The following is a 14,409-nucleotide window of genomic DNA, read 5'->3' as shown; positions in this document are numbered from 1 at the left end:
TTTTGACAGCTTTAACGTTAAACACTCACATTACTGTGTTTCATACCTCTTTAAATACTTCTTAGTATAATTCGAGCTATCTGGCCATAATGGTGGTACAGACAACACCAATGAACAGGAGCCAGCCACATCGTTAAGCTTTATCGCGCTCTCGCTTTGCCGCCAGATGACTTTTGGCTTCTCTTCTGTGCTATTTCCGAGGTATTCTTCTACGTTTAGGACGTCGGCTTGACCGCACATAGAGCGAGTGAAGAATAGTAGACGGTTTCCTGAAAGACAGTAATTAAATAGTAGTTTATGCAACAGTGATATAATAAGGGTTCTTAAAATTCAAGGGTCGAAGTTACAAAACGAGACGTAGTCGAGTTTTGTAAAAAAAGACCCGAGAATTTTAAGAACCAATTATGAGCTGTTGCATACATTACTTTTTCTATGACAGCTGCAGCAAAAAAAAAAAAAAAAAAGTTTTTATTAAAAAAAAGAGTTATTATTAAAAAAAAAGAGTTATTATTTAAAAAAAAATTGAGTTATTATTTAAAAAAAAAAAGAGTTATTATTTAAAAAAAAAGAGTTATTATTGTAAATGAAAACATACCTCTTTCAATCAAGATGATCGGAACTTGTATCTTTAAAAAAAATAAAGCAGTTGTATTATACTCATAAGATGACTGCTAGCAGTCATCTTATGAGCCTATAGACAAAGCATTCAAATGACATTGCTTTAGATATCACTGTCAGTCATTTAATTGACACATTTAAGTGCTGGAGTAGAAAAAATAATTAAATTACTTCCTTGGCTAGAAAAACCTATTATGAACCTATTGGAATTCATAGAAATTTTTGTTTCTAAAGGCAGTCACAGACGGAGCTATAGATTGTGAGCACCTACATTGTGTGAGAGACGAAATATTCCAAAATATATCGTAATATACCGACCTATAACAACTTAAGGTATCTTAAGATGCCTTGCGATATGATATCATAAGACACCAAAACATATATTACCTATATAGCATCGTGTGTGGACTCTGTCAAATAGTACGTAAAATATATATCTTTGTTGTTTGTTTGTTTGTTTGTCGCTCCGTCTGTGACGGGTTTAAGGCCGCGAACTGGACACAAGCAGCGAGTATCAAAAAAAAAAAATACATCGCGCTCGACCAAAGAAGTCGGCTACAACTTGGTGGCAACTACTGTGAGTAACCTTTCTTACCTAAGTTACAAAAAGTGGCCGGTGGATTGGTAAACTGGGTGACCACATAGAGCCGGTCGTCCACTCCGGGCCTGAAGCGGTAGAGGTGGCTGAAGTAGCTCTGCGTACAGTAAATGTAGCCTTTGAACGACGCCATACAGCTCGACCGGATCTGTGCAGACTACCGTTAACTTACCTAAGTTACAAAAAGTAGCCGGTGGATTGGTAAACTGGGTGACCACATAGAGCCGGTCGTCCACTCCGGGCCTGAAGCGGTAAAGGTGGCTGAAGTAGCTCTGCGTGCAGTAAATGTAGCCCTTGAACGACGCCATACAGCTCGACTGGATCTGTGGCGACTACCGTTATCTTACCTAAGTTACAAAAAGTGGCCGGTGGATTGGTAAACTGGGTGACCACATAGAGCCGGTCGTCCACTCCGGGCCTGAAGCGGTAAAGCTGGCTGAAGTAGCTCTGCGTACAGTAAATGTAGCCCTTAAACGACGCCATACAGCTCGACCGGATCTGAGTGCCGACTACCGTTGTCCATCGATCTGTGTAGTAAACAAAATGTAGATATTAGAATTTTGTACCTCGAAAAAACCAATAGGGCTTTCGCTATAGTGGGCGCATGTCTACTATGTCTAGTGGCAGATATTTTACTTTCACTTATTTATTATGTATGTTATTCTAGTATATTTTGTTCTATCCCGCGGCATATATACCTAGTGCGTTCGTGAGAGCACACGGCAGGGTTTTGTATGGCATTCGGTAGTTTAGCGATAGTGGCATGATTCACCAAGACATAGAATACTTAGATTCTCCAACTTTGTCAAAGGTGTAAGGAGTACATGGAGTAAAAAATTTTTTTACGGAAAATAGACAGAGATACTAAAAACTAAATTAAATGATGATACTAAAAATAAAATGCATAAATAAAATTAACTTAAAATACTTAAGTAGAAGGACTTTCCTCATACGGTTTGTCTTGCTCCCAGCAAAATAAACAATAGGTATTTCTCTTACCTGACCTTAATGTACTTGATTAAGGTAAAAATATAATTACAAATAACCAGTACCTGTGTCTCCCAAGTCCTCGTACTGGTATATGTTGTTGTGTCCCGCGGCGTATATGGTGCCTTCGTGAGCGCACACGGCTGGGTTCTGTATGGCGTCTGGTAGATTAGCGATCTTCCTGTGCGAGCGCCGTTTCAAGTCGTATACCACTGCAGTGTCCAATGTTACCCTGAAATTGTAATTACATATTATGTCATATCAGTATCAATATCAATATCTGGGAAGCCAAGCTTTGCGCGGTAAACATATAAAAACTCAAAAATGAGCGTTTTCCCAGAGATAAGACCTAGATAGATTTTTTGCCCCCAAAAACCCCCATATACCAAATTTCATCGAATCGTTAGAGCGGTTTCCGAGATCGCCGAAATATATACCTATATATATAAATAAATAAATATACAAGAATTGTTCGTTTAAAGGTATAAGATTTAGTGCCAGTTGCACCATCCGTATTTGACAGACTGATCAACGTCAGCCCGCGCGCCGCGGCGGTTTACTATGAAACTCTCCATACAATAAAATTTAGCGAACTCTTTAACGAATAGGTACAAATAGTTTGGTGCAACCGAACTTTAGTCTGAATTGATCAACATTTGTAAACCAACTGAACTCCACACATCGTTGCTTATCATGAATAGCGGCACAAAACAAAATGAAATGCCATTCGATTTTCAATCTTACCAGTAAAAGATAGAATACTAAATGCAATGGCATTTCATTTTGAGTTGTGGCACTATTCATGATAAGCAACGACATGTGGAAGTCCACTTTGTTGGAATTAGCAAGGAATAAAAACCGGATAAGTGCGAGTCGGACTCGCCCACCGAGGATTCCGTACTTTTTAGTATTTGTTGTTATAGTGGCAACAAAAATACATCATCTGTGAAAATTTCAACTGTAGCTAGCCTCAGCCAGCACAGTTCATGAGAAACAGCCTGGTGACAGACAGACGGCCAGTGGAGTCTTAGGGTGGAATCACATCTGTCAGCATCGAGCCGCATTTTATATATGAGAAATCGCTCGTTAGTATGAAGATGCGTACGCATCGGAAAGCTGAAAGCATGCGTACGCATCTTCATACTAACGAGCAATTTCTCATATATAAAATGCGGCTCGATGCTGACAGATGTGATTCCACCCTTAGTAATAGCACAGGGCAGACACGCCATACATCAAAAATGATTTGCGTTTATATGTCTGCGCGGCACGTCTTTACACGCGTCATTGTGTATGTGTGCGTAAGTCGCTCTACTGAGAGCATGCCAGAAGTCCGTCAGATTCATGTCGCGGCCAGTCGCGGGGCGAGGTAATGCGAGTCGGGGCGAGGCGGTTCGTGTCCGTTCTGTATGATAATACTATTACTTATTCTGTGGTAATAGGGTCCCGTTTTTACCCTTTGGGTACGGAACCCTAATAACCAGAGAACAAAAACGTAGTCAGTCTGAACTGGAAAATTTGAAATGCAAACAATAAGTGGATTTAGAAAGCCTAATTAGTAAAGTAAGGTTTAGGTAAGTGTGGGTCCCTTTTTCTCGGAGTTTGTTAAAAAAGATGACTAATTCCCTAAGAGATGAGAAATCATTATATTCTAGCTGTTTCATTTCTGTAAAATGGTTTTCCCCAGATTCACTTACTCTCAGAAATAACAACAATGACAGTCACCAAACAAGAGATGTGACAGCATAAAACTATGATTTATCAAAAACTAACCTAAACCCACCTACGCCTCCAATAAGATAAAGGGAGTCCTCCATAACGGCTACTCCTCCGTGTCTCCGAGCAGGCAACTCCACTCCATGCCGAGCCCACTCTTTCTTTAACACATCGTAGACTTTCACATCCTTCATGAATAACCCCGTGCCTCTCCCATGTTCTCCACAAACAACCACAATCTTCGTTGGTCCCCAGCCCACAACGCTCCAACCCCACAGATTCTTCTCAGCAACTTCCAGCCAGTTCTCAAAACCAACTTTTTCCCTAAACGTATACATATGGTGCGGTACCATCTCCAACTTAGAGTCCTTCATCGCCCAAACTGGCACCGCTGGAGTGTAAGCTAAAGATCTAGATCGGCTTTCCTTAACCATGCTCAAGGTTTCATTATAAACTCCCTCTGTATATGTATGCGTCAACATCTTTTCTTGCGATTGTATTGCGACTACAGACAACTCCATGTCAAGTACCGCCAAATTGTGAAGACAGTCGACAACTTTAGCAGCTAAGCTGTTCTGGTATCCTAACATACAAGTTTTGATTTGTGCTATATCGGAAAGATTGAGCTTTTTAATGTCTAAACAACCAAGAATAATTAGTAATGCATCACCGCCAGTTTCATTTTCTAAAAGCCACGTATGGCCAAAGTTAAATACATCAAGTTCACTGGAAGCATTTAAATATGGGTGCGATAGATACCAGCAAAGTTTGGTTAAGTTCGGAATGTATTCTGGCTTCATAGACTTAAATGAAAGTAAGCCACATGTGGCGGACAGTTGTTCTATCTGAGTAAATGCTGAATTCTGGGCGATATTCATGATTTCCATACAGCTAGCTGGTGATATTTGGAGTTCCAAAGTATACTCTATTTGCTTAATTAACTCTGTGATTTGTAAGAAGTTTGCAGCAGTTACCAACTCACTAATAATGGATAAGGAATATTCTGTGAGATCTATTAAACCTATGTTCATGTAATGCAATATTATTTTCATAGATTCAGCGTCAATCACCTGAAAATAAATAAAATATTATTAAATACTTTCGCAAGATCAATCAAAGGTTTGTTATTTTATTTAAGTCCCTTGAGTTTACTTACGTCTATGGATATTTCTTTTTTGTCATTTTCCACATAGTTACCGCTGAACATAGCGCGAAAATAATCGCTGTGCTCGCATAAAACTTCTTTTTTCGCTTTAAACACCTGGCCGTCGATGAGCAAAGAAACTTCCGCCATATCTAGTTTTAAGATAAATTTGCTAAACCACGAATATTACTTTGGGATAAAAGAATACTCCTGTTCTTAAACTGGGATAAAATCACGAAATTTTCATTGAAAACAGGATAAAATCGGCAACAACATGTATGCAAATCGACTTTTAATCAACCGACTAGCTAAATGTCATCAACGTCAATCAAAAAGTCCAACATTCCCTGATGTGATTGGCTATGGATTGGCTCATGCACAAGTCCTACACAGGTCCAATAAAGTTTTGCTAAAAACCTTCCACTTGTGTTTTAAATTTTTGATAGATTGAGCTTTAACACACTATAGTAAGGTTGAATTTTTAATGAATTTTTAATTCATTTTATAAAGAAATTAAAGTGCATTCGTCTTTGAAAAGTTTTGGAGGGAAACTTTGACACTTAATTTTTTGCAACATTATTTCGTTTGATCGGTTGGAACCATGTTGGGACATGTTTTTGGCCATAAAAATGCCATAATCGACCAATGAGTAATGACCATAGACATCATAGTGCTCCTGCTCCGCTCCATTTAGTCCATTACATATTTGACAGAACTAAACAGAAGTTGCGAAGTAAATAGTGAAAAGGGGGTTTTAAATAATATCAGGAATACCAGTTGACTGCAAAATCGCCAGATTATCCATCACAAAGTCGTAATTCTGTTTATAATATGTGCATGTGGACGTGATATTTGATATATTTGGATCCTACAGTAAAAAAAAGCAGCTGCTGAACTTTTTTCGATGTGTAGTTGATATTTTTTGGAGCGATGTCTGCAATAGCCACGGCCTCCGCCGCCACTGTCTCAGTGGACGAAGATGCCGACGAGTGTGGACCGCAGTTGATATCTAAATTAGAGGTATGTTTACTTAATTAATCATGACTTGAGTATCTTTTATGATGTTCTCCAGATCTGTCTTTCATCTGTTTAGCCAGCCACACATTTATTGGCACCCTTTACTTTACATACTAATATTCAAAATACAATATACAATTTTTTTTATTGCTTACATCAACTAAAGAAAACATTCACAAACTATAGTTCGTTTTTTTTAGCATTAGAAATAAGGTAAACAATCTTGATGAGTCTTTTACAATGGTCTTTTAATTGAAAAACACATTTTAAAAATAAGTTACGGCAAATATGTAACAATTATGAATCTAATACGATCATTTATATTCTTCTGCTTTCATAAGTAATAGTTTTTGATTTTTAAAAAGCGTTTTCAATTAAAAGACATGTCAAGATCGCTTACCTTCTTGCAAGTTCTTTCTAATGCTAAAAAAACGAACTATAGAATGAGATCACTGATGGCTTTAACCATGTATTTATGTTTCATGATCAGATCATGACAATAATAATGTTACATCATTTTATTTTTTTACTTTTTCAGGGCAATGGTATCACATCGGGAGACATAAAAAAGCTGGAAGAAGCCGGGTACCACACGGTTGAGTCTGTGGCATATGCACCAAAGAAATGGCTGATTACCATCAAGGGCATCTCGGAGCAAAAGGCGGACAAAATACTGGCAGAGGCTTCTAAACTTGTGCCTATGGGATTTACGACTGCTACAGAGTTTCATCAGAAAAGGTATAAAATAATAAATAATAAATAAATAAATATTATAGGACATTCTTACACAGATTGACTAAGTCCCACGGTAAGCTCAAGAAGGCTTGTGTTGTGGGTACTCAGACAATGATATAATATAATATACAAATACATAAATACAGAGAAAACACCCAAGACACTAAGGAACAAATATCTGTGCTTATCACACAAATAAATGCCCTTACCGGGATTCGAACCTAGGACTGCGGTTTCACAGGCAGGGTCACTACCTACTAGGCCAGACCGGTCGTCAACATACGTATTTTTTCTACTCCAGCACTTAAATGTGTCAATTAAATGACTGACAGTGATATCTAAAGCAATGTCATTTGAATGCTTTGTCTATAGGCTCATAAGATGACTGCTAGCAGTCATCTTATGAGTATAATACAACTGCTTTATTTTTTTTAAAGATACAAGTTCTGATCATCTTGATTGAAAGAGGTATGTTTTCATTTACAATAATAACTCTTTTTTTTTTTTAAATAATAACTCAATTTTTTTTAAATAATAACTATTTTTTTTAATAATAACTCTTTTTTTTTAATAATCTTTTTTTTTTTTTTTTTTTTTTTTTTTTTTTTTTTTTTTTTTTTGCTGCAGCTGTCATAGAAAAAGTAATGTATGCAACAGCTCATAATTGGTTCTTAAAATTCTCGGGTCTTTTTTTACAAAACTCGACTACGTCTCGTTTTGTAACTTCGACCCTTGAATTTTAAGAACCCTTATTATATCACTGTTGCATAAACTACTATTAATGTACTTTAATTTCTGACAAATGATTTAGGTACTTTATAGTAATTCTATTGCACATGCACAACTATACTGATGCCAGTGGTAAAGAACATTGTGAAAGCAGGACAGCAATATAATAATGTGTATGTAATAGAGCTAGGATCGGGCGGGTCATATATGAAATTTTTTGTACTTAGCATCTTTAGAATTGATTCAACTAACCAAGAACAAACAGTTTAAAATATGAACAAAGTGAGCCTTTTAGGTTTGAAAGCATTCATTACAAGAAAGGCAAATAATCCACTATTCTGCTCTTAGTCAAGAAAACAGTGCTTATGTAAATTATTTTTTGGTTATTAGATCTAGTTCTTATTCTGATTTTTAAATCATTTAGATACTTTATACTTTACATTGGTAACTATTTTATATTAGCTTTAAAGTTCTCATGGTTTTATACCCAAGAGCACAGAATAAATAATAGTACTAAGTACAGAAGACTCACTCTCTAACAAAACGCGTCTGTTACGATCAGCACAGATATGGCCGCTAGGTGGCGACAGCGCCACGCGCGGCTTATGGCTTTCCCCAAAATTGGGGCCGAACGGATGTACTTTTAGCTACCTGTAGCAAAGCGACGAAATCGCGGAGTGAGACACGCCTGCCAAGAGAAGCAGTTTATTTTGCTTGAAACGTAAAAGTATGAGGATTCCCTGCAAGCATTTCTCTCGCCGCAGTGTGTATTTACCCCATCTAACCTTATACTTTCCTAGGTATTACCCCCTAGGCCCCCACACAGAGCGAGCATACGCGCGAGGCAATTTCCTTGCGCATAAAACGGCCAGTGTTGACTTGCCTCAGCCGGGCATTAAACAAATAACCGAAATGTTTCAGGGCAGAGATCATACAATTAACGACAGGATCCAAAGAGCTGGACAGGCTGCTGGGTGGAGGCATCGAGACGGGCTCCATCACGGAGATATTCGGAGAGTTCCGCACCGGCAAAACACAGATCTGCCACACTTTGGCAGTCACTTGTCAGGTAATTCATTTACCTACAATTCACTACAATTTTGCATTTGTTTTGTAGTGAAATTTACACATCAGCTATTTCATAGTATTTTGATGGCTGTTTGTAAATATTTGTGGTTAATCTTACACATTATCATCCTAGCCATAAACTCGGAAACAGTTATAGGTAGATTTTAAATATTTAGTCTATTCTTATAAATGTAGAACCATCAGTAAACTCTCCACCATTATCACTACGATAATAATAATAATAATAATTGTTTACAAAGGGCCAACCGGGAAACGTGAAATCGCTTAACACTTTTAAATCTAAATTTCGAGCATACTTGTTGAACGTACAAACTACATAATTGTCTCCTTCCTGTTGCCTGCTTGCTTACCTACCCAGTAACTCCAGTATGCAAGCCAACAACGGTCCGCAACGTTAAGCATGCTAAAATGCTGAACTACTGTTTAAGTTTATTCTTGGTTGTAGTTTCCCTCTTTTATGGTATGTATTTTGTAATCTGTGTCTGAATTGTGTGTTGCCACTCGTTTAGTCTTAGTTTAGATGTAGATTAGTTTTAAGTCAGGTACCCACTGAAAATCAGCGTCATGGCTTGCCGTGGCATTATGCTGAGTGGGGATCCTGTTTAGCATCTAAGTTGTTTGTGTTACTTGTATTGTGTGTTACTTGTACCTGATGCTAAATAAATGTATTTCTTCTTCTTCTTAAATCGAAACTCGGCTAGCTGCCTCTTTATGAGAATAAAGAATCTTTAACCGTAATATGCAAGAGTGACAGAAAGGTTAGATAACAAAATTTCGACTCTCTCGTTTGCGGTACACCTTTAGTTTGTGACTTATTGTGGGAGAGGCGCCCCCTACGCAGAGTTTCGCGTAATATTCCCTATTGAATGAAATTTATGAAATATCACTGGTTTAATTTGTGTAAACTTGTGTTTTGTCTAGCTACCGATTGAGCAGTCGGGCGGCGAGGGTAAGTGCATGTATATCGACACGGAGGGCACGTTTCGGCCGGAGCGCCTGCTAGCCGTGGCGCAGCGCTATGGCATGGAGGTAAGGGTGCCGGTATACTAACTTTAAATTTATAAAACTAAATTAACTAACCTAACCTTTGTATAGGAAATAATTTTAAAAGATTTAAAACTTTTTAATAGACAAAGTCTTTTATAACTTAAAAGAATTTTATAACTCCGTAAACCTAAATGTGTATTAAAATTTAGTTTAAGATAGGATAATTATTAAAACTTACTTAGTTTAAGATAAAATAAATTGTACGCCCGAAAAGGGTAAAACTGTTGATACTCGCCAAAAAAATGTACCTAGTTATACTTCCTGTACCTACACAGTTTATACAATAAATATTTCTGATTTCTAGGATAACCTTACGAAAATCCTCAAAAGCTAACGGTTTCAGTTTTATGACTAATGATAATATGACAAACAATACATTATGACTTAAAACTTTATGGGAAACAAAGGGACGTGTCTATTCCCATTTGTCGCTGCTGGGCACAGATGGGAATATAGGTATTCATATAAATGATTTCCATCTGTCCCCGCCTCATGTATGGCGGCGGTCAAGTGGGGTGGGGACAAATGGGTATACGCGGACTTGTGGTTTGTCTATAGGGCGGCGCTGTGCTGGACAATGTGGCGTACGCGCGCGCCTACAACACCGACCACCAGACGCAGCTGCTGCTGCAAGCCTGCGCCATGATGGCCGAGTCCAGGTAAGGCTGCCTTTCCAACAGAGAGGGATCATCCATTAATTACGTCACACGAATTTCTAGGTTTTTTTAGCCCTCCCCCCCGCCTTGTCACACTTGGTCACATTTTCCAAACCCCTCCCCCCCCTGGTGTGACGTCACATTTTAGGCAATTTTGTTTTCAACGAAATCGACAATATTAACTCGGGGCATTATTTTTTTAATAAAAAAATATTTATGATATATGTATAAATATTAGTAATTTTATAACACAACGAAAGTTACATCCAAAATCTCATTATTTAACTATACAGCGAATAAAAAAATATAAATTAATTTTCGGTTACTGATGAAGTTAAAGTGACATCACAATGTTTGTGACTCCCCCCTCCCCCATGTCACAACATGTCACATTTTCTTGACCCCCTCCCTCCCCCTAAACGTGTGACGTAATTAATGGATGACCCCAGATGTGCGAGCGTAGCGAGGAATGTGTTTGTTAAGAACCAATAGGATATTGCGATGCGAAATCAATTGTGAAATCAGTGTTGCTTTTTGGCTGCGAAACATGAAGAGTCACTATGGGCCTAAAGAATACACTGCAAGTCTTCGTCAAAAAGTCCCTCAGGTCGATCCTTCGCGTTTTCTGGCCAAAAACGATTCGAAGACCTATGGAGTATATGCCGGCAAACACCTATTGATGAAGAATTCGCGACTCGGAAATGAAGATGGATAGGACATACTATTCGAAGAGGGAAAAATTAATAACGCAAGCATCGCTTTCGGTTGGAAACCGCCAGACAGAAGAAGCCGTGGCCCCGGGCGCCCTTTAAGCCCCGGCTGCCGCGCGAGCCAATGTTCGATGGTTTGCCGCGCGAGCCAATGTTCGATGGTTTGCCGCGCGAGCCAATGTTCGATGGTTTGCCGCGCGATATGCAGACGGGGCTGTACACTCTTGGCAACGGTCCGTCGCAAATGAGCTACGAGCGGTCGGGTTGAGCTGGAGCGAAGCCAGAAGGGTCGCTGAAGATAGGAAGGCGTGGCGCGGGCTTGTGAAGGCCCTTTTCTCAAAAATGGACGGCAAAGTCGACGTTGCCGGTTAAAAAATAGGTCGCGAAGTGCGTAGTTTATGGTCATTCAAAAAATTAAAAAGTTAAAAACATTGCAGTCTCGATTTCGGGACTGCAATGTTGCATACAAATTCCATTATTGAACGAGGTCCAAACTTTTTAAAACTACTTTTTAAACTGGCCATTTAGGCCATATCAAATGAAGGCATAGGTCCATTAAACAGCCAAACAGATGATCAGCACTTATTATTATTATGTTGGTACCGCGACTATTTACGTCTCAAATACGTTGGCGTATTTTCAGCAGAAAAATACACGTCTTTTTTTTTGAAAGGCGGCAAGCAAATCCTTTTAATGGTTTTACTTTATTCTGTAAAAATTAGAACGTTGCTTCTGTAAAATATTTCTATTTCTTGCACCATTTTTGAGAAAAGCACTATATATGACTCGGCTGGAAGGCTACTTGCTGGCTTCGGATTCAATTAAACGAATAATTTAAAACGAATCCTCAGCCTGCAAGTAGCTACTTCCGAACCTCGACAATAATGTGCTATTGCACATCTGGGGTGCCATAGGACAACAACAACAATAGGATATTGCCCACTAGAGAAGCGTTGAGCGAGGATGAGCTTCAGTGATTTTATTGGTTCTTAACAAACACACCCCTTGCTACACATCCTCGCACATCTGGTGAAAACGCAGGCTAACTAACAGGCAGGAAGAACTGAAAAGGACACCGTTTATTATTATTATGCTTGTTGTTACAGATATTTATTTATAATAGTGATTGTTGTTACAGATATTCACTCATTATTGTGATTGTTGTTACAGATATTTACTCATAATAGTGATTGTTGTTACAGTTAAATTTACTCATAATATTGATTGTTGTTACAGATATTTACTCATAATAGTGATTGTTGTTACAGATATTCACTCATTGTTGTGATTGTTGTTTCAGATATTCACTGATAATAGTAGACAGCGCCACAGCCCTTTACAGGACGGACTATTCAGGCCGGGGGGAGCTCAATCCGAGACAGCAGCACCTGGGCCGCTTCATGCGGATGCTTCTCCGGCTGGCTGATGAGGTAATGAGCTTTGATAATAGAGTACTATTAATAGAGTATTAGTATTAGAGATTAGTGTTATTATTAGAGTATTAGTAATGTAAGTATACATTACTGTACAAGTGCGAAAAATAGGAAATTCTAAACGAGTGGTGATAAACAATTTAAATAACAAAACTTCCGTGAGACACTGACATATGAAAGAAACATGACCCCTTTTTAAATATATTTAATATGAGTGGCGAAAAATTAAAATTATACATATACATACCTTCCTCTTGAATCATTCTATCTTTAAAAAAAAACTCATTAAGATCCGTTGCGTAGTTTTAAAGATCTAAGTATACATAGGGACAGACAGACAACGGGAAGCGACTTTGTTTTATACTATGTAGTGATTTGTATAATTGTGCTAAATAATGTATAAATATGCCTATCTTATTGTTAAAAAATATACTAAATAATATTAATTCTTAATTAATGATTACAGTTCGGCGTAGCAGTGATAATAACCAACCAAGTGGTCGCTCAAGTGGACAGCGTGGGAGTATTCAACGCGGACACCAAGAAGCCCATCGGTGGGCACGTGCTGGCCCACGCCTCCACCACCAGGCTCTACCTGCGGAAGGTGAGCCCGTTCAAATAATGATTACAGTTCTGTAGCAGCGATAATAACCAACCAAGTGGTCGCTCAAGTGGACCTTAAGGAATTACTTAGGATATTTGATTTTAGAAATTATGCTACATAACCAACAAATATTACTAATTTTGTGGCCCTAGTGAAAAAGGGTACAAAATGATGCTACATAACAGGGATGTTGCGGATGCCGATTTTTTGACATCCTCGGATACGGATGCGGATTTTTAAAGGCTCACACCGCGGATGCGGATGTCAAGATAGATACATAAAAAACGTCAAATATTACATTTTAGTAATTTTTATTTCAAAAAACCGGCCAAGTGCGAGTCGGACTCGCTTTCCAAGGGTTCCGTACATTAAGTCCCACTCACGCTTGACTGCTCATTTCTAATAGGTTTTTTTGGCTAATGACTAAATTACCTAGCAGTCTAGCACTTACGCCGATGATAAGACGTTCCTATACCGACCTGTTCCACATCCGCATCCGCATTAAACTCCGCATCGATTTTATGCGGATGCGGGTGTTGAAAATAATGCGGAAGTTCCGCGGTTGCCGATGCGGATATTCGCAACATCCCTGCTAACATATACATACACAATTACACACATACTAGATCGCACTAAATCAATACTTACACAAATACAACATGAACATAATGTACGTCATAAAGCGTTGCACAAACTTTTATTGTAAGGTCCTGGCAGAATATCAGCGATGTGGCTTCCCGCATCATCATGCTGAGCCAGCGCCAATTCTCTGCCACGACACATGGTTATGTCCTTCTATGTTTTGTTTTTTGGTCATATCGTGTAATTATATAAGTTTTTTAATTTAAGCTGCATGCCAATATTTAATAACTTTGTAATTACCATGTATGTTGTGGAAATGAATAGTGTTTATCTATCTATCTAACCTATTTGTTGTATGCAGGGCCGCGGCGACAACCGCATCTGCAAGATCTACGACAGCCCGTGCCTGCCCGAGACGGAGGCTATGTTCGGCATCAGCACCGAGGGCATCACGGACGCCAAGGAGTAGATCCAGGGCTCCACACACTAGCGTAAAGCCCTTGCTACACGGTCGCCGACAAGCCCCTCAGACCGCGTGGCCTTGGTCTGGACGGACCGTGTAGACAGTTGTTTCCAACAAAATTTGACCAAAACTGACCAAGGTCAGACCAAGGACAGACGGGCTCCACACACTAGCGTAAGAAGGACCACAATCTCAGTAAGGCTTGAGTGGACGCTCGAGTTGGGCGTGCGGCGGGGCGTGCATTCTTCGACCGCGGCAAACCTGTATTTTGGCTCGCGAGC

General features: G+C 38.9%; 2 protein-coding genes across 3 annotated transcripts; one reads left to right on the top strand and one right to left on the bottom strand.

The window, feature by feature from the left end:
• On the bottom strand, window positions 1-5,334 carry LOC134655702 (kelch-like protein 8). 2 transcript variants are annotated; one of them, XM_063511160.1, is made up of 5 exons: window positions 5,076-5,334; window positions 3,977-4,989; window positions 2,269-2,435; window positions 1,389-1,743; window positions 1-269 (listed from the first exon to the last, which is right to left on the bottom strand). In XM_063511160.1, exons 1-4 carry the CDS (start codon window positions 5,211-5,213, stop codon window positions 1,394-1,396), a joined length of 1,668 nt encoding a protein of 555 aa, XP_063367230.1. In that variant the 5' UTR covers window positions 5,214-5,334; the 3' UTR covers window positions 1-269; window positions 1,389-1,393. The 2 variants fall into 2 exon arrangements, with proteins under 2 accessions (XP_063367230.1, XP_063367231.1); XM_063511161.1 differs by having other exon boundaries at window positions 1,564-1,743; window positions 5,076-5,246.
• Window positions 5,335-5,810: 476 nt separating this feature from the next.
• LOC134655991 (DNA repair protein RAD51 homolog 1) lies at window positions 5,811-14,154 on the top strand. The gene is made up of 8 exons (XM_063511506.1): window positions 5,811-6,083; window positions 6,619-6,818; window positions 8,466-8,613; window positions 9,555-9,662; window positions 10,239-10,339; window positions 12,347-12,476; window positions 12,946-13,083; window positions 14,027-14,154. Exons 1-8 carry the CDS (start codon window positions 5,994-5,996, stop codon window positions 14,132-14,134), a joined length of 1,023 nt encoding a protein of 340 aa, XP_063367576.1. The 5' UTR covers window positions 5,811-5,993; the 3' UTR covers window positions 14,135-14,154.
• The last annotated feature ends 255 nt before the right edge of the window (window positions 14,155-14,409 follow it).

Source organism: Cydia amplana, chromosome 17 (genome assembly GCF_948474715.1).
Source record: "Cydia amplana chromosome 17, ilCydAmpl1.1, whole genome shotgun sequence".
Taxonomy (NCBI): Eukaryota; Metazoa; Arthropoda; class Insecta; order Lepidoptera; family Tortricidae; genus Cydia; species Cydia amplana.
Note: the sequence above shows the minus strand (reverse complement) of the source record. Positions and strands in the feature narration are given on the sequence as shown.